The 18,950-nt window shown below is 40.3% G+C and overlaps 1 protein-coding gene across 4 annotated transcripts in view; it reads right to left on the minus strand.

Moving 5' to 3' along the window:
- Positions 1-13,529, minus strand: part of VCAN (versican) — a 111,207-nt gene extending 97,678 nt beyond the window's left edge. For 3 of the 4 annotated variants that reach the window (XM_001147684.8, XM_016953036.4, XM_517667.9), the window contains exons 1-2: positions 12,669-13,529; positions 1,086-1,161 (exon numbers count right to left, since the gene is read on the minus strand). In XM_001147684.8, the coding sequence (XP_001147684.4) occupies positions 1,086-1,155 (70 nt within the window). In that variant the 5' untranslated portion in view covers positions 1,156-1,161; positions 12,669-13,529. Of the gene's footprint in view, positions 1-1,085; positions 1,164-6,646; positions 6,653-12,668 lie in introns of those variants that run through there. The other variant, XM_054684219.2, reaches the window with a different exon arrangement.
- Positions 13,530-18,950: the final 5,421 nt, after the last annotated feature.

Consider the following 18,950-nt stretch of genomic DNA (forward strand, 5'->3'; position numbering starts at 1 on the left):
ACACCCAGAATAATATCTGGCACAAAGAAGGTATTCAGAAAATATCATCAATGGGTGAACAGATGAATGGGTGAGTGGGAAAAATGGATGGATGAATGGATGGATGGATGGATGGATGGATGGATGGATGGATGGATGGAAGGATGGATGGATGGATGGATGGAAGGATGGATGGATGAATACATGGATAGATGTTGATAAGCAAACAGATGGAAAGATTTTGGACAGATGGAAGGATGGATGGATGGATGGATGAATACACGGATAGATGTTGATAAGCAAATAGATGGAAAGATTTTGGACAGATGAATGGATGGCTGGAGGTATGGATGGATGAATAGATAGATGATGGATGGATGGATGGGTAATGAATAGACGGATGACTTAAACTTTAGCAAAAGGAATTCATCTGGAAAATCATAAAAGGTGAGTCTGATGCATAATATAATTGTGAGGAAGAAATGGAATCTGAGTCTGGAGAGGCACACTAGACAGACAGAAGCAGATGAGTGAAACTCTTGGATAGCATCTTTCTTCAAATTCCTTGAATATATTAAATAATAAATTTGGAATTATAGAGCCCTCATTGGAAGAATATAAAATTTCAAATTAAAAAACTAGGGCATATGCATATCCAACTGCTTTTTTAAAAAAGAAAAGAAAAGGAACTAAGGGCAAAAACATGGCTGTCAGCTTTCTCTTTATCTTCTCAATTCTTTTCAAATTCTAGCCCACTGGGTGTTTAATAGTGTTTCTTTTTTTGCATACGAAAGTTTTTGAGAAATAGTGTTAGAATTTTAAAATATGCCCAATATCATATATGAGCTTTTTTGCAAAGCCTGAAAGTAATCAGGGAAGTTACTGAAAGCTCACTTGCATCTTTAGCATCCTACTTATTATTTTGTTTTGACTTATTTATTTAAAACTAATGTTTTTGGTCCAATAATATTTTAACTGATAGTTTTCAGCACTTAATAGATTTTAAAAATCAATCTTTTATTCCAGTGATTCCACATTGCCATTTCATCCTCCAGCACTTACATTTTTATTTCAATTAACACCAAAGAAATTGTTAGCACACTCACCTTTATGTAGCGCATGGGTTACTATTAAGGTTGAACACATCCATAAGATGCTCTTTATATTTATGAACATCTTGGCCTAGAAATGAAGAAAAACACAAAGTAAATCACAAGCATTCAGGTTTAAAGTGGGTCATAAATCACATGCTTTTTGTGCATTGTATGTAATAAGGGTAGTATTAAGCATTAAGTAATAAGAGTAGAAGAAGTAGCTCCTCTTGGACTATAAAAACAGGAGGAAACTTGTAATAGCAGAAGCTATCTCAATGCTTTAATTATTACTTTGAATCTCATCCAATGCAGCCATTACCAAAATCATTCCAGAATACAGTTTGGGAACATATAACAATGTGGATGTGTGTGACAACCACAAGTGAGTAGGCTGTACGAAGAACAATAGAGACCACAGCTCAAGGAACTAGTGGCTAGGAGCTGGCACAAAAAGAAATGGGTGACCACAAAGTCTATTTAGAAACAGAAAGCTGATCATAAATGGAGCAAGAGAAGATGGGGAGCAATAGAGAAAGATGTTGAAAGAAAGACATCTTCATCAAGTGTAAGGTGAGAAGGAACCAATTGGTGGTTCATGCACATAATACCAAAACAGAGAATAAGGACTTCGGCAGGCTTTTTAAAGCACAGACTCCATGTAGTTTCTAGCTGGCTAAACAAACAAAACAAATGTATTATAAGGAGGTGTTAATTACAAAAGTGACCAGTTCTTGCCATGAATTTTAAAGCAGTACCAACAGTTCTAAAGTCTCAAGAGTAAAGAATGAAAGAAAATACCCTGTACTGAGTCGAGAAACTGCCCTGGCTTTGCCATTTAATTTATTGCATGACTTTGGAAAAGACATTTAACAATCTGGGTCTCAGAATGTTCCCTTCCAGCTCAAATTTCAAGGCAGCTATAATGATGAGGAGGAGAAGTACCTGTGCTGGGGAACCATCTAGAAATCAAAGTGCCAACTTCAAAAGAATGGCAAAAGATTATTTGGTTTTTACAGTTGTGCCCTCCTCGGTAGCATTTAGAACTATTCTATAATAGCCATGTGTTTCTCCTTTCTAACACAACTCTGGTTCCATTCTAGTGCCTACCCTCAGCCACATACTTTGGAGAATCCTGGGTCAAACCCCAGCCCAAGGGACGATCCTGATATCCTAAGTCAATTATAGAGGTACCATTCCCTTTTCCAATGATTGGATTTGGAACAGTATATAATATAGTTTTGGCCAGTGAGATGTGAGGGGATCTCTTCCTCCAGTGAAGGGTCCCTGGGAAAGATAGATTCATCCTGAGAAGAGAACAAAGGAAGAGGTGGTCAGTTTTCTTCCCTGGACATTATCATGCTGGAATCTTTCTGCTGGAACTGTTGTAGGGATTTTGCATCCATGAGTAAGTGAGATACCTCTGGAAATGAAGCTGAGAAAGAATCAGCAAAGGCAAGGCATAAGTCCTTAAGGATTAGACCTAGAGTGGACCATGCCTTTGAACTTCATTTTATATGAGATTATAAATGTCATTATTGTTTAAACCCAATAAAATCGTGACTTTTTGTTCCTTACAGTTGAAAGCATCCTAACTGGTATATATTTTTCAGCTGGGACCCTGAAAAACTTCATTGGAAAATAAATTCTATATTATTTAGCAAACCTAGATTGAAAACAAGCTAATGCTGAAATTAGTCATAAATTACAAAACTGATCTTGAACATAATAAATAGGGCTTGGAGTTGTACAGCATTTAATTAATTAAGACCTTTTCTGTTAATTTTTTTGCATTTGATTTCTTTATATATTTTGAAATAAGAATTAGACCTTTTCAAAACAAAATTTTTAAATTCTATAATTCTAGATACTTTCTGAAGAGCATTTTTTAAGCTAATACATTATACATCTTATATTTTCCATCTATAGACCAACTGTTAATTCACAATGAAAAACATATGGTTGATAATCCTAAATTAACCCTGATAATTAAGTTTGTTATTTATCCTATAATCACTAGGATCTGCTAATAGACTTTGTTAAACACTAACTGGGAAATGCCATAATGTTTCTACGTTTCTGGATTTCTTATAAGACAGCACAGCAAGCAGGAAGTATATACCATATCTCTATGCTATTACAATATTTTAAGGAAAAATAAAGGTATCAATTGCACAGCCAAAGTAAAAGATTGTATTTTATGATAAAAAGGTGTTAAAGAAAATGCATTCCATGAGTATTAGCTGAATCCAAATAAGAAACCTTTCTTTATGGCGTGAACCCGGGAGGTGGAGGTTGCAGTGAGCTGAGATTGTGCCTGGGCGACAGAGCGAGACTCCGTCTCAAAAAAAAAAAAAAAAAAAAAAAAGAAATTAAAGATCTTTCTTTAATTATACTTATAAATAATAATTTCCTACTTTCCTTCAGGAAAATTTGTTCTCTATTTTTTATTTTTCTTTTTTTCCAGGAAATCTTTATAAGCCTAATTTTAAAAGTCTGGGCTCCACTGTCAAATAGCCCAGAATGCAAGTTCTGCATTCTCTACTTATATTCTGTGACTTTGGGTAAAATACTATATCTCTCTAAACCTCATTTTCTGTCACTACTTAGTTGTGAAAATTAGTACTTACTGAAGTGATCATAGGAATTGATAAAATAATGTATGTAAAATAAATCTCAGTGATATACAATATATCAGTACTCAATATTTATTATTAAAATTACTAATTCAGACTTTCTGCAGATGTTCTAACATAGTTTCATATCACTAAGAGTAAAAAGAATAGTATTTGGGGCTCTTACATTTGAAAATTATAACCTAGGTTACCACTATAGTAGCAACATACACTTTATGCTTGGAATAAATCATCCTATAATTTATTGCTATGTACTTCAAATTATCTGTAAACATGTCTAATCTCCTCTGTAGAACAGTAGGCTTCTAGAAGGCAGAGCTAGTACTTTATTCAACTTAATAATTCCCACAATATTTCTTCATTGCCAGGTTCAGGGTATATCCTTGAGGAATGTTTGTAGATCAAATACATGATCAACGCCTCTATTTCTTATGCAGAAACACCTTTGAAACTCAGTGCCAACAATTCCTTAATACCTGAAATACTTTTGAACACTTTTGAATCAGTCCACTTGAAGATTTACCATGACCCAATAATATGATGTTTGTCAATATCTAGAGAGTCAAATCTCATTTAAAAAAACCAAAGGTGTGACCCAGGAAAGGATCTTCTGTATTTGAGTTTCCTACTCAATTTAAATACTAAAAATCGAACTCTTTGTGCCACACTCAATCCTTATAAAAGTGTCTTTTGTTGGGGAGAGGAGAATGGTCCTCCATCTACATAGGTACAACAAGTATACGCATCACTTTCCTCAAGATTACCCCTAAGACTAGGTAAGAATACAAGGAGGAGATCAGACATGCTCTAAATACATTTGAATAAGTTGCATAAATATGTTTGAATAAGTTACTCAATTTAAAAATTAGACTGTTTACACTAAATATCAGATCTCTAACTTCTTTCAAAAAATCAGAAGGTCTAGCAACACTAAGTCTATATTTCAGCTGGCTGATCATGAGCATTAACCAAGCAGCAGTCTCTCCCCTTAAGTCTGTGTGCTCAAGGCCATTACTGCCCCCACTTAGTCTCTTACCCATTTCCACTCCATGCCTCGCCCCTGTAGTCACCTAAGTTTGCAAACCTTGAATTAAAAGATGATCATTTATTTCTACAGTAAATATATCAGAGGGCTTTATTGACTTTAGCTGCCTCAGAACTACATTTCCATTCCCTCTTCTTTGGAGTCCAAGACGTTCATTCCACTTCTCTAATTTTCTCAAGGCTATGTCCCTATCCTTGGTCATTAAGTTACATCTTTTGTCTTCTATGTTTGATCTTATTAAATGGAAAGCTTTCAGAAGCCTCTTTCTTTGTTTTTAGGACCACTCCAAATCCCTATTTCCATTCTTCCACTTTTCCATGTCTCTCTTATAAGCACCGTCTACTAGTGATAACAACTCTGTCTGCATGGAAAGACCTGAGAGATATGAGAGTGAATGCCTATATTTAGCCTTCTACTCCAGTGAAGTCAATGAGAAGGGAAGAAAGTCATTGAACAATCCAGGTACAGGGTACCGAGACTGTTTCATTGCCTGGGAGACACAAAAGACAAGGTCAATGGAACTCCTATCCATGAGAAATGTCTGCAGGGAGGATAAGGGACACACCAGGGATGGGCAGCCTCCGAGAGAAAGCCAAGATTCTATTAAATAGATATTTAGTATTCTCCCTTGATTTTGGGGAAGCTCAGCTGACAAGGGATGACTTAAGGACACAGACACGGTGGTTTTGTCCACCATTCTGCTAATTAGGTACCCTAGACAACCAACTTTCTAGGATACTTCAGCTACAAAGTGGATGTAATGAGCATCACATATCATATTGCTCACTGGTTCTTTCTCACAGAAAGAATCATTGTACTGCAGAGAGAAATCATGTGATTTAGGTGTGAAATTTCATGAATTTACTTCATACAAGTAATAGCATCATGTGAATTCCTGAACCTGGACTTGGCTAAGCTTTTTCACATTGTCACCCCTTAGCACTCCTCTGTTCTCTGCCTGGTGAACTCCTTTCTCATTACTCTACCTAAGACATACTGTACTCTATTCCCTTTCCCATGCTCTATTTTCATCCTAGCACATATCACCATTTTGCATATGTGATTGGGAATTGCCTTTCTCTACCTACCATAGTAAAAGTTCCAACAGAGCAGTCTTTGATGTTTTGTTCACTCCTGTATCCACAATGCCTAGAACACTCAGTAAATATTTGTTAAAAGAATAAATATACACCCATTTTACGTAATTAGATGTATAATATATACTCAGTTTTATCTATCAATTTTTTCACTTAGAATACAATATATTTTGGAGAATGTTCCAAATCAGCAAATACAATTTTTCCATGTTATTTTTGACAGCTGCATAGTTTTCCATTAGGTGGATACAGCAACTTTTATTTAAACAGTTCCCTATGATGAGCCTTTACACTGTTTCCAGATATTTGCTCTTAGAAGCAATGCTGCAAAGAACATCCTTGTCCATTTGTCTTGGGTGATATTGGTACCAATATCCATCCATATAATAATGTCGAGAAGTGGAATTGCTGGATCAAAGAGTATATACATCTTTTAAAAACTTTTGATAAAGAATAAAAAAAAAGTGATTGCCAAATTATTTTTTGAAGTAGAGGAACCTATTTACTTTCATACAACAGTATATGAGAGACCCAGTTTCTCCACAACCTGGCCAACACAAACTTGCATCAAACTTTTTAATTTTATTTTTGCCAGGCACAGTGGCTCATGCCTGTAATCCCAGCACTTTGGGAGGCTGAGGTGGGTGAATCACTTGAGGTCAGGAGTTCAAGATCAACTGCCATGGCCAACATGGTGAAACCCCACTCTACTAAAAACACGAAAATTAGCCAAGCATGGTGGTGGGTGCCCGTAATCCCAGCTACTAGGGAGGCTGACACAGGAGAATTGCTTGAACCTGGAAGGCGGAGGTTGCAGTGAGCTGAGATCGTGCCACTGCACTCCAACCTGAGTAACAGACTCCATCTCAAAAAAAAAAAAAAAAAGAAAAAAATTATTATTTTTTGTTACTCCTCTGATTGGTGAAAAAATGGTGTAGCGTATCATTGGTGTTTTAATTACTATTTATTTAATTACAGATGAGGCTGAGCGATTTTTTTCTATAATTTTAAAACTCTATGTCTCTTTCTGCCACTACTTGTACATAATTTTTGCTCATATTTTGATAGATGTGGACTTTTCAAAGTTATTCATAAAAGTCCATGGAATATCAAGAGTTATTAGCTTTTTGTCTCTCAAATGTCGTAGATGTCTTCCAAATATGTTATTTGCTTTTGTGTAATTTTTACTTAGTCAGACCTATCAGTATTTCCTAGAATGGCACTGGGTTTTATGTTTTGCTTAGAACAGGTTTCTCTATTCCTAACTTATTTTTTTTAATCCCATGATTTTCTTTTATCATTTTGTAAAAAGTTATTCCCTACATTTCATATTTGATTCATCTTATATTTCTTTTAGGATGAGAAATCAGGTAGAGACTGATTCTTATTTTGCGTGGACCCATCAATTGTCCTGAAACCATTTATTGAATAATTCTTCTTTTCCACTGAATGTCCAACTTCATTGGAGTCAATTTCTGTAACCTGTCTTCTGATTAACGAAACTAAACAATTTTTAAAACAATATGCCCCTCTCTGATTTATTTTATAGATTTAGTAGAAACTACATGGCTTGTTGGGTAATGCAGTTATTATTAAAATTATAGAATTAGATCAATATGAATCCCACGACATAATATATTATCATCCCTTTTTTGTATAGTTTTTCAAAGTACTTACTCTTTTGATCTTTATAACTGCATATTCATTTAATAGATTATGACACTAAAGGTCCAAAAGTAATATCTTTGCTTGGTTTTCTCAGCTAGTGAGTCCAACTCAAACTTTCTGATTCCAAGTCTAGTGCTCATTCCACTATACCTCAAGTAATATCAAATCAATAATTTAATAATAAAAAGATTATAATTTATCAAATATGTTTATTGTAAAATATGTAATCTCATTTTATAGACATAAACACCTCTTAAAATCCTTAGAAGAATGAGGTAGGATGTATACAGATGTGGAAAGTATATACATTTGTATCCTTTTATAGTTGGCAAATCTACCCAGAGGTGTGTTTCAGGAAACAGAACTGACACATTAAACAAAGATTCTTTGTACTGACCTCTGAAATACAACCACCTCTAACACATTCAATGGTAAGAACTTAGCAGTGTTTAAAAACCCTGTATACATACACACACACACGCACCCCCCCCACACACACAGACTTTATATATATGTAATTTACCAAGTCTAGGCTACAAGAGGAAACTGGCAAAAATTCACTAATTGAAATGGAGCTTGGCCAAGACATCCATATCTAATCCCCCTTTTCTGATTCCAAATCAGGGAGAGTACATGCTTTGTGTTTTCTGGTAAAATACAGACCTATGTAACAATCGGCATATTTTCTCAGACCAGAGCAAGTTACTCCCAACAATGAGTGTTTGTCAGTCCTAACTGGTTTCTCTATGTGGGTGGTGAAAAAATACCTAACTACAGTCATTAATTCTTTCTTTCAAAAGAACCATGTGTCTTGAGAAGTTCTGCTCCATCACAGGGCAATATCCCATTTTAAATACAGTGTTTACCGATGTTTGTCCATGAATGACGTCAACAAAAATGTTTAAATCTCACCAGGAAAGGAGGGCTTAGTTGCCAGACTTTGGGAGACAGAGTTAGTTGATCTTTGCGCTCTCAAAGGCTCTGTTACTCAATTAAGTGACCAATCATTAACTCCAAAGTATTTAAGCCTAATAATACAACAAAAGAGAGAACAATGGGTAGTATCTTTAACATTAATCATCGTCACCTTTGGTTTAGCTGTTTAGGTCCTTTCCTAGCAGAATTTACAAGTGTATAGATACAGGTATTCTGGAATATCAAAGGCATCTCCCTCCAGTTTGCAAACACAGGGAAAAAGAAGAAACTTACATCTGTAAACCTATGTAAATCTAGGGGGATTCCTTTCAAACCTCGTTTTTTTGAAAGCAGGAAATACAATTTAAAACCAACTCTGTTTTTATCTACCAAAAGAATCAAAACTTTGAATTCTGACATAAATCCTAAATCATTGTCTTGAATCTCATCCCGCTTCCTACCTAATCTTCTCACAAGAAGATTAAGGACTGTGGACTTGATGCTGGAGGAAGTAATTGCTCAATCACATTGGAATCCATTGGAACCCTTTACAATATTACTGCGGGCAGACAATACAATTCTAACATATTTCTTTCTTTACTCAGAGCTCAGAACAAGAAGTCAGACTCTTGGAGACCTTCTCCCTGATGTACTGCTCTTAACATTTCCAAGTTACAAACTGGGAACCGCTTCTATCTCAGAACACTAATTGTTGCTTCCATTGGTACCTTCCTATTTTTATATTACACTCACAACATCCTATTTTAGGACTTTACGTGAATATTTTCAGGATGGGTTTGGCAAAATTGTCAAGAAGTGCTTAAAACAATTAGGTCACAGCTTTCAGCAGACAAAAAGAAAAAGACGTGGCTGTTAGCTACAGAATCTGAAGTGATGGAAAAGATCTTTAAAATCCAGTTCTTCCAATATGCAGCAAAATGGGAAGACTTAAAATGCAGCTCTAAGAAGCACCGTCTCGTCTGCACCAAGCTTCTCCAGGTTTCCAGCTCAGTCACTCCCTAAATAGGTGCTGAGCTTCCAGTCCCCGCCAGGTCCCCGCTAAGGTTCCTCATTGAGGCACAGGAACCTCAGTTACACTCGCAGCCCTTCCATGTTTGCCCCCATGAAATTCTATTAGTCTTGTCGAATGGCAATATTTGCCATTCCAGGAGAACTCTTTATGACAGTCTGGAACGAAATTAATCTGTTAATTGACTAAGAATGGGCTTTAGAGTGACCTGAATGTATTTAAAAAGTCAACAAATGGAATACGGTATAAAGTCTCATTTTTCTGACAAAAAGTTTGCTTGGAGTAAATTTTAACCTCTCCCCTGCCTCAAAACAAAAGCACTATGCCCCTCCTACCACTCCCAAGAAGCAAGCAAAAATAAAATAAAATAAAATAAAACTTAAATAGCCTTTTAATAAGAGTGTTCAGCGCTGTCTGGATGGAACTCGGGTCAGCTCCAGAAGCAGCCGGCCCCGAATCCTGGGGGCGAGGCCACTCGGCTCTCTCGGCTAAGCTGGGCCCTGCCTTCCCCGCCCCGCCCCCCCCCCCCATTGGCCTCGGTGGGTGGGGGCCTCGGCTGCGCCGGCCGCCTGTGCGGCTGTACTGCAGTCTCCGAGCCCAGGAAGTCACACCCGTCTCGGCTGGGAGCCGAAGCGCCAACCCACGTGGCGGCTGGCTTACCCAGCCGCTGCGGGGAGCGCCCGTTGCGGGTCCTCCCTTGGCGCGAGGTGAGCGAGTGGGGGCGGGCCCCAGACCCAGCCCCTTTGGGCGGGGCTGGACCACCTCCGCTTGTCTAGTTCTTTCCCACCCTTCCATCCCGGCACGCCTCTGCAGTCACATTTGTTGCCGCTGGGAAAGGGAAAAGAGTATCCTAAAACGAGTCTCGAAATTCAGACCCAAACCCCGAAACGAACCCTTCCGGTCCGTTCCTGGCTGTTTGAATGCCATCTGCCCCATCTCCGTTCCTTTCTCCTTTTCCTCCCCTCCACGGTCCTCTTTCCTTCCACTTCCCTTCCTTCCCTTTCTTTTTTCCTCCCACTGCCCGCCTTCTCTCCACTTTCCCGTCCGACGCGCGCCCTGAAGTTGAGGAAGTTTAAGTTTTGGATTAGGAGCCCTTCTTTTGCAATATCCTGGGGCGGGGCCCTAGCGTTGGGTTCAAGTGGTCATGGGTTTTGAGAGCACGGTGTGTGTATTATCTTTCTTAAAGACGCCCAGGGTGGCGCGTCTAGACCTCCGAAACCTGGCTCCACCCCGGCCATGTGCGTTCGTCCACTAAGCGGCGAACTGGACCCAGGGCGCCGCGTGCGTTCCAGCCGACTCGCGAGAAGGCATCTCTGCACTTTGCACAGACCAAGACCTTTTTACAGGGTCCTCCAAACTCCTAGATGTACGCCGCAGATTGTGGAGTGCAAAATGAATGACTTAAGGGAAAACTAGGGCCTTCCATCCTTGAACACAAGGTTGTGAAAGATGCTCGCTTGGTCTGGGGGGCTTGTTTTTCTCCGCCCGTGCGGGACTTCTCCATCAGGGGGCGCCCACACCCGCCGCAAAACTCCCAATTCCTAGACATCTAGGTTCTGCAAGTCCTGTGAGCTGAACTGGGGGCAGATCCGAAGGAGCGCACCGCCTCCCTCGCTCCTCCCCCCCTGCTGCCTTGGAGGACGGGAAAGGCAGGGATTTCACACTAGCCATTCATTTGTCAGCTGTGGGGGAGGGGACGCAGAAGCTAGAGAGAGAGAACAGAGGCTGGGAAAGGGGAAGGGAGGCAGAGAAGATGGAGACAGAGGGAGACACAAAGATGAGGAACGCGACCCAGAGAGACTCTGCCGCGGGTGTGCCCGCGGCAGGACAACTCTCCAGGCGCCGTGTAGATTTCTCCCCCTTCCCACAGCATCTCCCAGGGACATGCAGGACTTGCCGAGACGCAGTTGGATTGGAGAGCAAATAGTTTAGGCTATGACACTATTTTTCTACCCCGCTCTCCTCTGCCTAACACCCAGACCGCTCCACGCCCAGTGACACAGACCGCGGGCCAGAACAACCCGGATGCCCTAGGTCTGCAAGCACTAGGGATGTCGCCCTACAGCGCCTACGCCTCTGCAGGACGGTGGGGCGCTCCAGCCGAGGACGTCCCCCGGGGCTCCCGGCACACGCGCGCGCCGCTGCCGCTAGACCTGCCAGTAAAGTTGCTCAACTAGAGCGGAGAACTAGGAGAGGGTGGGGAATATGTAAGGAAACGGAGGACTCCTGTAGTCTGGGCGAGAGGACTGACCCAGAGTCCCCTGATTCGGGTCCCCGAGCCACCTTTGTCTGCAGTGCGCTCTGGGTGCCGGTTTGCTTGTTGAGATGGGAGCGACAGACCCTATTTCACTCTTCAGGGTGAGAAAAATTGTTGCACATCCCTGCCGATTCAGAACAGGCTTTTCCCGCCCAGGGGCCTCCCAGACCTCCGCGGGGCTCCAACAACCCCACCCCCCATCCTCTGCTCCTTCCCTGCTGGCCCCTTCGCACCGCGTGCAGGACAAAAGAACCCAGGGGCGCCGGGAGAGAACCGTGACAGTCCCCAAGTCGTCAAAGAGACACGGCGGGGATCCTGCACCTCCCCCGGCCGGACCTCCTCCCAGACTGCCTGCGGTCTGAAGGGGTCAGGTCCGCGCAAGGTCCCAGGCTGCTTGGGCGCCGGGTCGCACTGTCAGGAGCTGCCCGGGAGTGGCTTTCCAGGAACACCAGGCACTGACCACACACCAGGGGCTGGGAAACCAGGTGGCCTGCACCAAGGCGGCTTCGGGGACTTGTCTGTGGCAAGTCTTGGTAGTCCCCATTCAAACTTTTGCTTCGAGCGTGTTAAGAACAACAACAAAAAAATCAAAGTGCCAAAGGTCCCTCTCTTCTCTCCAGCTCAAGAACCAACCACTTTTCTATGATTTCTTTACAATTTATTCCCTCCCTTCCCCCAATTCCGTTAGTCATTTTACCCCCACCCCACCCTGGGTTTCTTTTGTCTGAATCTTTTTCAACACCAAGGTCCCTCTGTATGCCTCTCCCCAAAAGCCCTTTTGAAAGTTACCTGCATTTTTTAAGTGCCTACATTTTCTTAACTTCGCCTTACAGCTCTTTGCCTTAATTAAAGCCTTCTACCAATTGCTTCTTTTTTCTAAGCTCGCGGGTTTTTTTCTATAAGTTTTTTGTTTTTGTTTTTTAAGGGGGGAACAAAAGAAACGTGATTACCTTGGAAGGCGGCTTATTGCAGTTTGGGGGGAAAATTCACTGCAGCGCTGCGCGACTGGGTTCGGCGTTGCCCAGGCGGGTCACATAGGAAGCGTGGTGGCCCGGGGAAGGATGCAGAGGGTGCGGGACGGTGCTGGAAGATGCGGGAGGATGCGGGGCTGGCCGAAGATCTTGGTCCCAGCTCCTGTCCACAACACCTAATGTTCTCGGCTGTTGCGTCCGCACGCCTGGAGTTCTTCCCCAGAAAGGCTCGGGGCAGCTCGCCTGCAAGTTCAAATGCGGGTTGTGACACCCATCATCATTATATCACTGTACCGTCAGAGCCGAGGAGGAGACTCAGCGAGAAGAAGGAGGAGGGAGAGGAGGAGGGTTCATTCACAGGCTCCAAAAGCGCTCCGCAGCTTCAGCCACTCCTAAGAGTCCAGGCTTGGAAAGCAGGCGGAGGGGCGGAAAGGCAGCTCCCCGCGCCTGCGGTAGGGACCGCCTGCCTCCCTCCCCAGGCACTCCCACCTCTTGGCGTTTCTTCCTGACAAGAAGTACCAATCGGCTTGGGGACAGCAGCGCTCCCCATTCAGGGACTCACTCAGTAACATCGCTCTGCTCGCGGAAACCACTGCCCTCCCACTCCTTCCCCACCCCCACTTCCCCGCCCCCCGTGCAGCTAGTTCTGGGTTAGGGGAAAGGAGCCCCCAGGCTCTTAGGGGGCAGGCCAGCAATAGACAATTGAGTACGATCACTTCTTCTCGGGAGCACACAAAACTGTAAAATCAGCAAAGAACTTGGTTACAGCGTGTTTACGCGCCCACAGAGCTTGCCTGTCCCATCAAAGGGAAGTGTCAGGCTCAAGGCTCCTGCCAACCTGAAAGAGACACTGAGAAAACGAGATCCTTCAGGGACCTAGAGGGAAAGTGTAAGAATTCCCCACTGCACTCCCAGGGAACTGCCCAATGGGGAGCCCGGCGTCAAAAGACCCTGGTAATAAAAGGCTGGACAGGAAATTCCCCCAGGCAAATCCCTTGTCGGATTCAAAGAGAATACTTTTCCTCTGCCACAAATCTCTCCCCACGTAAGTCTAGATTCTGCTTTCTTCGTTCTTCCTTTCCTTCAGTCTTTCCAAGTATCTCTGAGTAGAATATTTGATAATTTTCCTGAGTAACAGGGACTTCTTGGAAGTATCAATCGCCTTTCATGCTTTCCGGAAATAAGACTATAATCTTTCATGCGTATATGCGATTTTTTTTCTTCAGTCAGGCCCACCCCACTGTGTAAACAGCATCAACACATGGAAGAGTCCCCTGCATTGTGTTACAAAAGATTTCCAATAGGACCTTACAGAGCAAAGGGTCAAACAGTTGACACAAAGGATTTCTGTCCCCTTAGAAAAGAGGGACTTTGGATTTTCCTTTTCTTTGAAGTCAAGTATGAGTTTATACAATAGGAACAAAATAAATCCAAGGTGCACATCAGTATAACACTAGGGATACTAGAATGGATGGCAAACTTTTCCTTCTACACAAATATGAAAGTATCCTCACAACTCTTCTCTCTGAAGCCTCTACTTAGAAAATTATATTAAACATAGGACCTCAAAACAGTAGTGATTAAAGATGAAAGCCAATTTTTCCTCTCAACTTCTTTGATTAGTTTGGTTTAAACTTATGCTTTAAAACTTTTAGTAACTTAGACTCCTATACATGTGCATTTATAAGATTTCTTTTATATTTTGTAATTTGTAGGCATTCAGCATGGTCATTGATTTTAAGTGATAAACAGGTAGAAGACTTGTCAGGATAATTTCAGTTCTCACCATGTGCATCTTTCATTTCTTTTGTTATTTATCAGCCCTCTGCAGTAATATAACTGTCAGTTACATCATTTGGAAATCAATGTGTTTTTGCAGTGAATTATTTATTCTTAGTAAATTTATTGTACTACCATTCCAAACATTGAAATTTGATTTCATCAGATGTTTAGAATGATAGTCACAGAGCAGAATCAGACTTCAACCTTCATGTATAACATGTAAACAAACTAAGGTGCAGAAAGTTACTGTCCCAAAGTCACACAATTAATAGTCCAGTGGTCTTTTCAGTGCTAATCATAGCAACTTTAGATTCAAGATTGCTTGATTCAGGAATGGAGAGAAATAAAATAAAATGAATGTTCATTGAAATATATACTCCAGACATTAAGGTAGACCTTTCTGTGAAACACTTCAAGATGTGGATTTGTATTCTCATTCTTAAATTTGAGTAAATCTAGTTGAGTTTCAAAGAGTTCAAGTAACCTGCCCAAGGCCATTTTGTAAGTGACAGATCTGCCAGTCTGAAAAGCTTATTATCTTTTACCCTTTTGTCCCTTTATGATACAGTTAAGTAAAACCTTTCAACAAAGGAGAACTAGAGCAGAAACAAGCAACTAATAGCAGATTAATGCCCATTTTTAGGGAAATGTTAATAGTTAACATTCACTATAAATAATGCCATCTGTATATAATGGAACATGATTGAAAGTGATGGGTTAGATACTTTTTACATTCTGAGATGTTTTCATTTATGTTGCCAAATTTGATTCTCTAATCCTCCAAAATTTTTAGTGTCTTTTAATGCCAGTAGACTTCACAACACTTGACCAAATAGTTCTACAGGACAAAGGCACTTTCTCAGGGCTGACTTAAGGAATTAGAATATGCACGATGTTGAAAAGCTTTAAACTGCCTGTCTTTTCTCTTCTTTGACTTGTAACATTATTATTCAGAAAATTAAATACTTCTTCAGGCTATCAGATAACTAAAATGAAATTATACCCCATGGATATCTTCTTTCTATCTCTAGGGCAGACTTTCCCCTCTAGCTATCTAAAATGGAGAATGGGTAAAAAAGAAAAAGGAAAACATACCAGCTATATTTAGAATAGAGTCTACAGTTGTATTATTATTTCTATGTAACTGTTTTTAATGACTTTCTTTCATCAAGAGAAAGAAAATGAGAGAGGATTTATTTCTGATTCTCCAATGCCTGACAAAACTATCAGAAGTTTTTGAATGGGAAAATATATATTTTTCAGGTTTTATAACTAAAATTGTATTTATTTGTCCATTACACTCAAGTATGAATCAAACAGTAATTAAAATCTTATTCTGTGAGTCCCCCTTTAAATCACATCCTTGTACTGGGGATATTCTTTGTGAAAACTCCAAGATCCCAGGTATAAATAAAGCAAGATCTTCATTCACAATGCTTGTGTCTAAAAGAAACCATAAGCCAGAAGCTATGTGCCTTGCTTCCTTGCTTTGATCTTGTCTTTGGGAATTTGGCTGAGCTCAGGGGCAGCAAGCCAATGACTTGGAGAGGAAAGGTGTAGATGGCAGATGTGTCTCCAGGGAATTTTATTATCTTCATCTAAACCTCCTTCTGAGGTTCTTTAGGATCACATTTCAGACTTCTCCTTTTTTATTGATCAGGTGAAGTGTTCTTAGACATGGCATCATCTATTGCTGCTCTAGGGATGACAAGATTCCAGTCCCATTCAAATTCAGAAAACAAAGAGCTTAGTTTCAACTCCTTGATCTGACTGGTCCTAGGCACAACTAAGCAAATTATCCTCGCTGGATGATGCAGTAATGCTACAGATTAAAAATGTACTTTTAACTTTCAAAGACCCTGGAAAAAGGAAGCCTATCCTCTAAGATTGTGTCATAATTTTTTTTTTTAAATAAAACACTGCAAATTAGGGACAGACATTTCATCCGGCACTTTGAATTCTCTTTGGCTTTCTAGGAAAGGCAGAAATATAAGGTCTTTATTGCCTTCTTTTTATTCTTAAAAAAGAAATCTTGCAAAAGGCAAAGGGATGGTGGCAATCTCATTGTGCTTTAACCCGAAATATATAAATTGCTCTGATAAATTAAACACAGACAAATTTCCTTAAAAAGCCATAAAATATTAGATTTTTCCCAGACATCAGATATTGAGTTTTTGCTCTCCAACCCCCAAATCAAAATGTTACAGTAAAATATTTGTTTTAATAAATTTTTTTTTCTCCTGTGCTGTAAATGTCCTGTTCATGGTTGAGCAGATTTCTCTAGAACTTAACTGAAAGACCATCTACATCACGACAGAACTATGCAAGCCAAAGCCAAGTTCCAACATGGAGTGATGGGAGAGGCCGGGCTGCCGAGAGGAGATGACTTCATTAGTGAGAAGAGAGGCTCTCCGAGCCGGTCCTCAAGGCAGCCAAATGGCTCAGCACATCTGCACTCACCCTGGGAGGCTGCCTGGAGCAGAGCATCAAAAACGCTATCTTTTTTATAAAGAAAAAGATGAAGGCATAAAGAACGCAGTCCAACTAAATTGAATCAAAGATTGTATCACTCTTACTCCCTCCTTAGTCACTTTCTCAAAGTCTTTTTCTTCTCTCCCCACAGTCTGAAAAATATAGGTCATTTTTATAAAGCATTTGTCTGACTGAAGCAAGACAAACTGAAGAGTCTGGTTTCTGAACACAAGGAAGCGGTAGAGATCTTAGAATCAATGAGGCAGGGCGGAATACAATGCAGAAGGTTTCTTAAGAGGCAAAACTTTTGCAGTTGCTGTTTATTTTCAGTGACTACCCGTTTCCATTTATTTAATTAGACTACAGTGGGACCGAGACAAGGAGCATAATGAAAGCTGCTGCACTGATGGTGCAAAAAGACACATGGCATCATTAATGTCTCTGTGGTGAGCAAAGGTAGAACGCAAGACAGAAAACAAGGAAACCTCTGCGTTGTAAGAAAAGTGTTCAGCATGGGTATCAACTGGCATGTAGAAGCAGCAAGCATACATTCCATTTTTATTCTATTGACAAAAAGAATTGCAGGACTAATGCTTGCTCCTATTAAAATATGAGAAATCACATTTTAATCCTACAAATCAAAGGTCAAATATTTGTTGCAATAATTCCAAAAAAAAAGAGAAGATCTGTAAGACTTAGCAAATACTTATTACAAACAGACTGCTTTCAATTTTTTATATTTTCTCTCAATTCAACAAAAGTTTATTGAGCAGCTTTTATGTGCATTGTTTTAGATAGTAGGCATTATTCAAAAAAGTAACAATTATTTTCCATCCTTAAGGAGTTTATAATGTCTCTAGAAAGAAATTAACTCATTGGAGTAGCCAAAGTTATAACTGATCTATAAAATGACTAGTGAACTTAGAGGAAAATTATATATAAATATTTTTGTCTCCATTGGCTGGTTCAGCTAGACATCATTTTAAAAAACATCCCATTGACTACAAATGGATGAAGGAAGGATAATAGTTCAGTAAATCTATCTCCCTTACTGGAAAATCTCTTTCATGCACATAATCTATTAACACTGAATCCCAGGCATTAACTTTATTGCATGTGACAAAATCATCTTTCTTATTTTCTTATAACATGTTGTTGGTACATATATTTAGCAACTATATACAACTATATACACTGGTGTATGCAATATAGTTGGTAAAATAACAACATGTTATTTTAAAACCCCAACATATTGTCAGGGTTCGTTGTAAGTGATAAATCCAACATTTGTACTATGTGAAAAAAAGGAGAATGATAAAGAAAAGCATTGGTTGTCATCCTAATAAGAAAAGAAGCTCAGGGAAATTGAATACTCTAAGGGTACTAGGGTCTCTGACTACTGGGCACCAGTATCAAATGGAGTCACTAGAAAACAAGAGAAAAGAACAATGTGCTAAAAATTCTCCTTCTTAGTTATCATACAGTTAAAATAATATGATTTAAAATATAATATCCAATCTATAGGCTTCCCTCACAAAAGAACTTGAGAGTGTGTAATGGCCTTTCCTATCCCCATTTCCACAACTCCTTTGGCCACTTTTTGTTTTATCTTCTCTCTTGTGGCAGCTGTCTTTTCTTGCCTCCCCCCTCCCATATCATCTTACAAGGTAACTATCTTAGTTTGGATTCCCACAGCAGCAAACCCTGTGACAAGGATTCAAATGCAAATAGTTTATTTAAGAGGTGAGATCAACAACCCTCTATAGGGAAGTGGGAAATGAGGCAGAGAAGGGAAGGAGGATGGGGAAAGGAGCATTTCTAGCAGGTTGCACTGAGTAAGTGGCGCTTATTCCCATTAGAAATGCTCAGGAACAGTACAGAACAGACATGCACCTCAGAAGCATCCCATCTGAGAGGTGAGGGAGCTGAAGTATTTATACACTTGCTGGTGGAGGGCTTCTCCAGTGGGTGTGTATCCTCTCCCATTTCTGCCCTGTGCACAGGCAG

Source organism: Pan troglodytes, chromosome 4, assembly GCF_028858775.2.
Source record: "Pan troglodytes isolate AG18354 chromosome 4, NHGRI_mPanTro3-v2.0_pri, whole genome shotgun sequence".
NCBI classification, from domain to species: Eukaryota; Metazoa; Chordata; class Mammalia; order Primates; family Hominidae; genus Pan; species Pan troglodytes.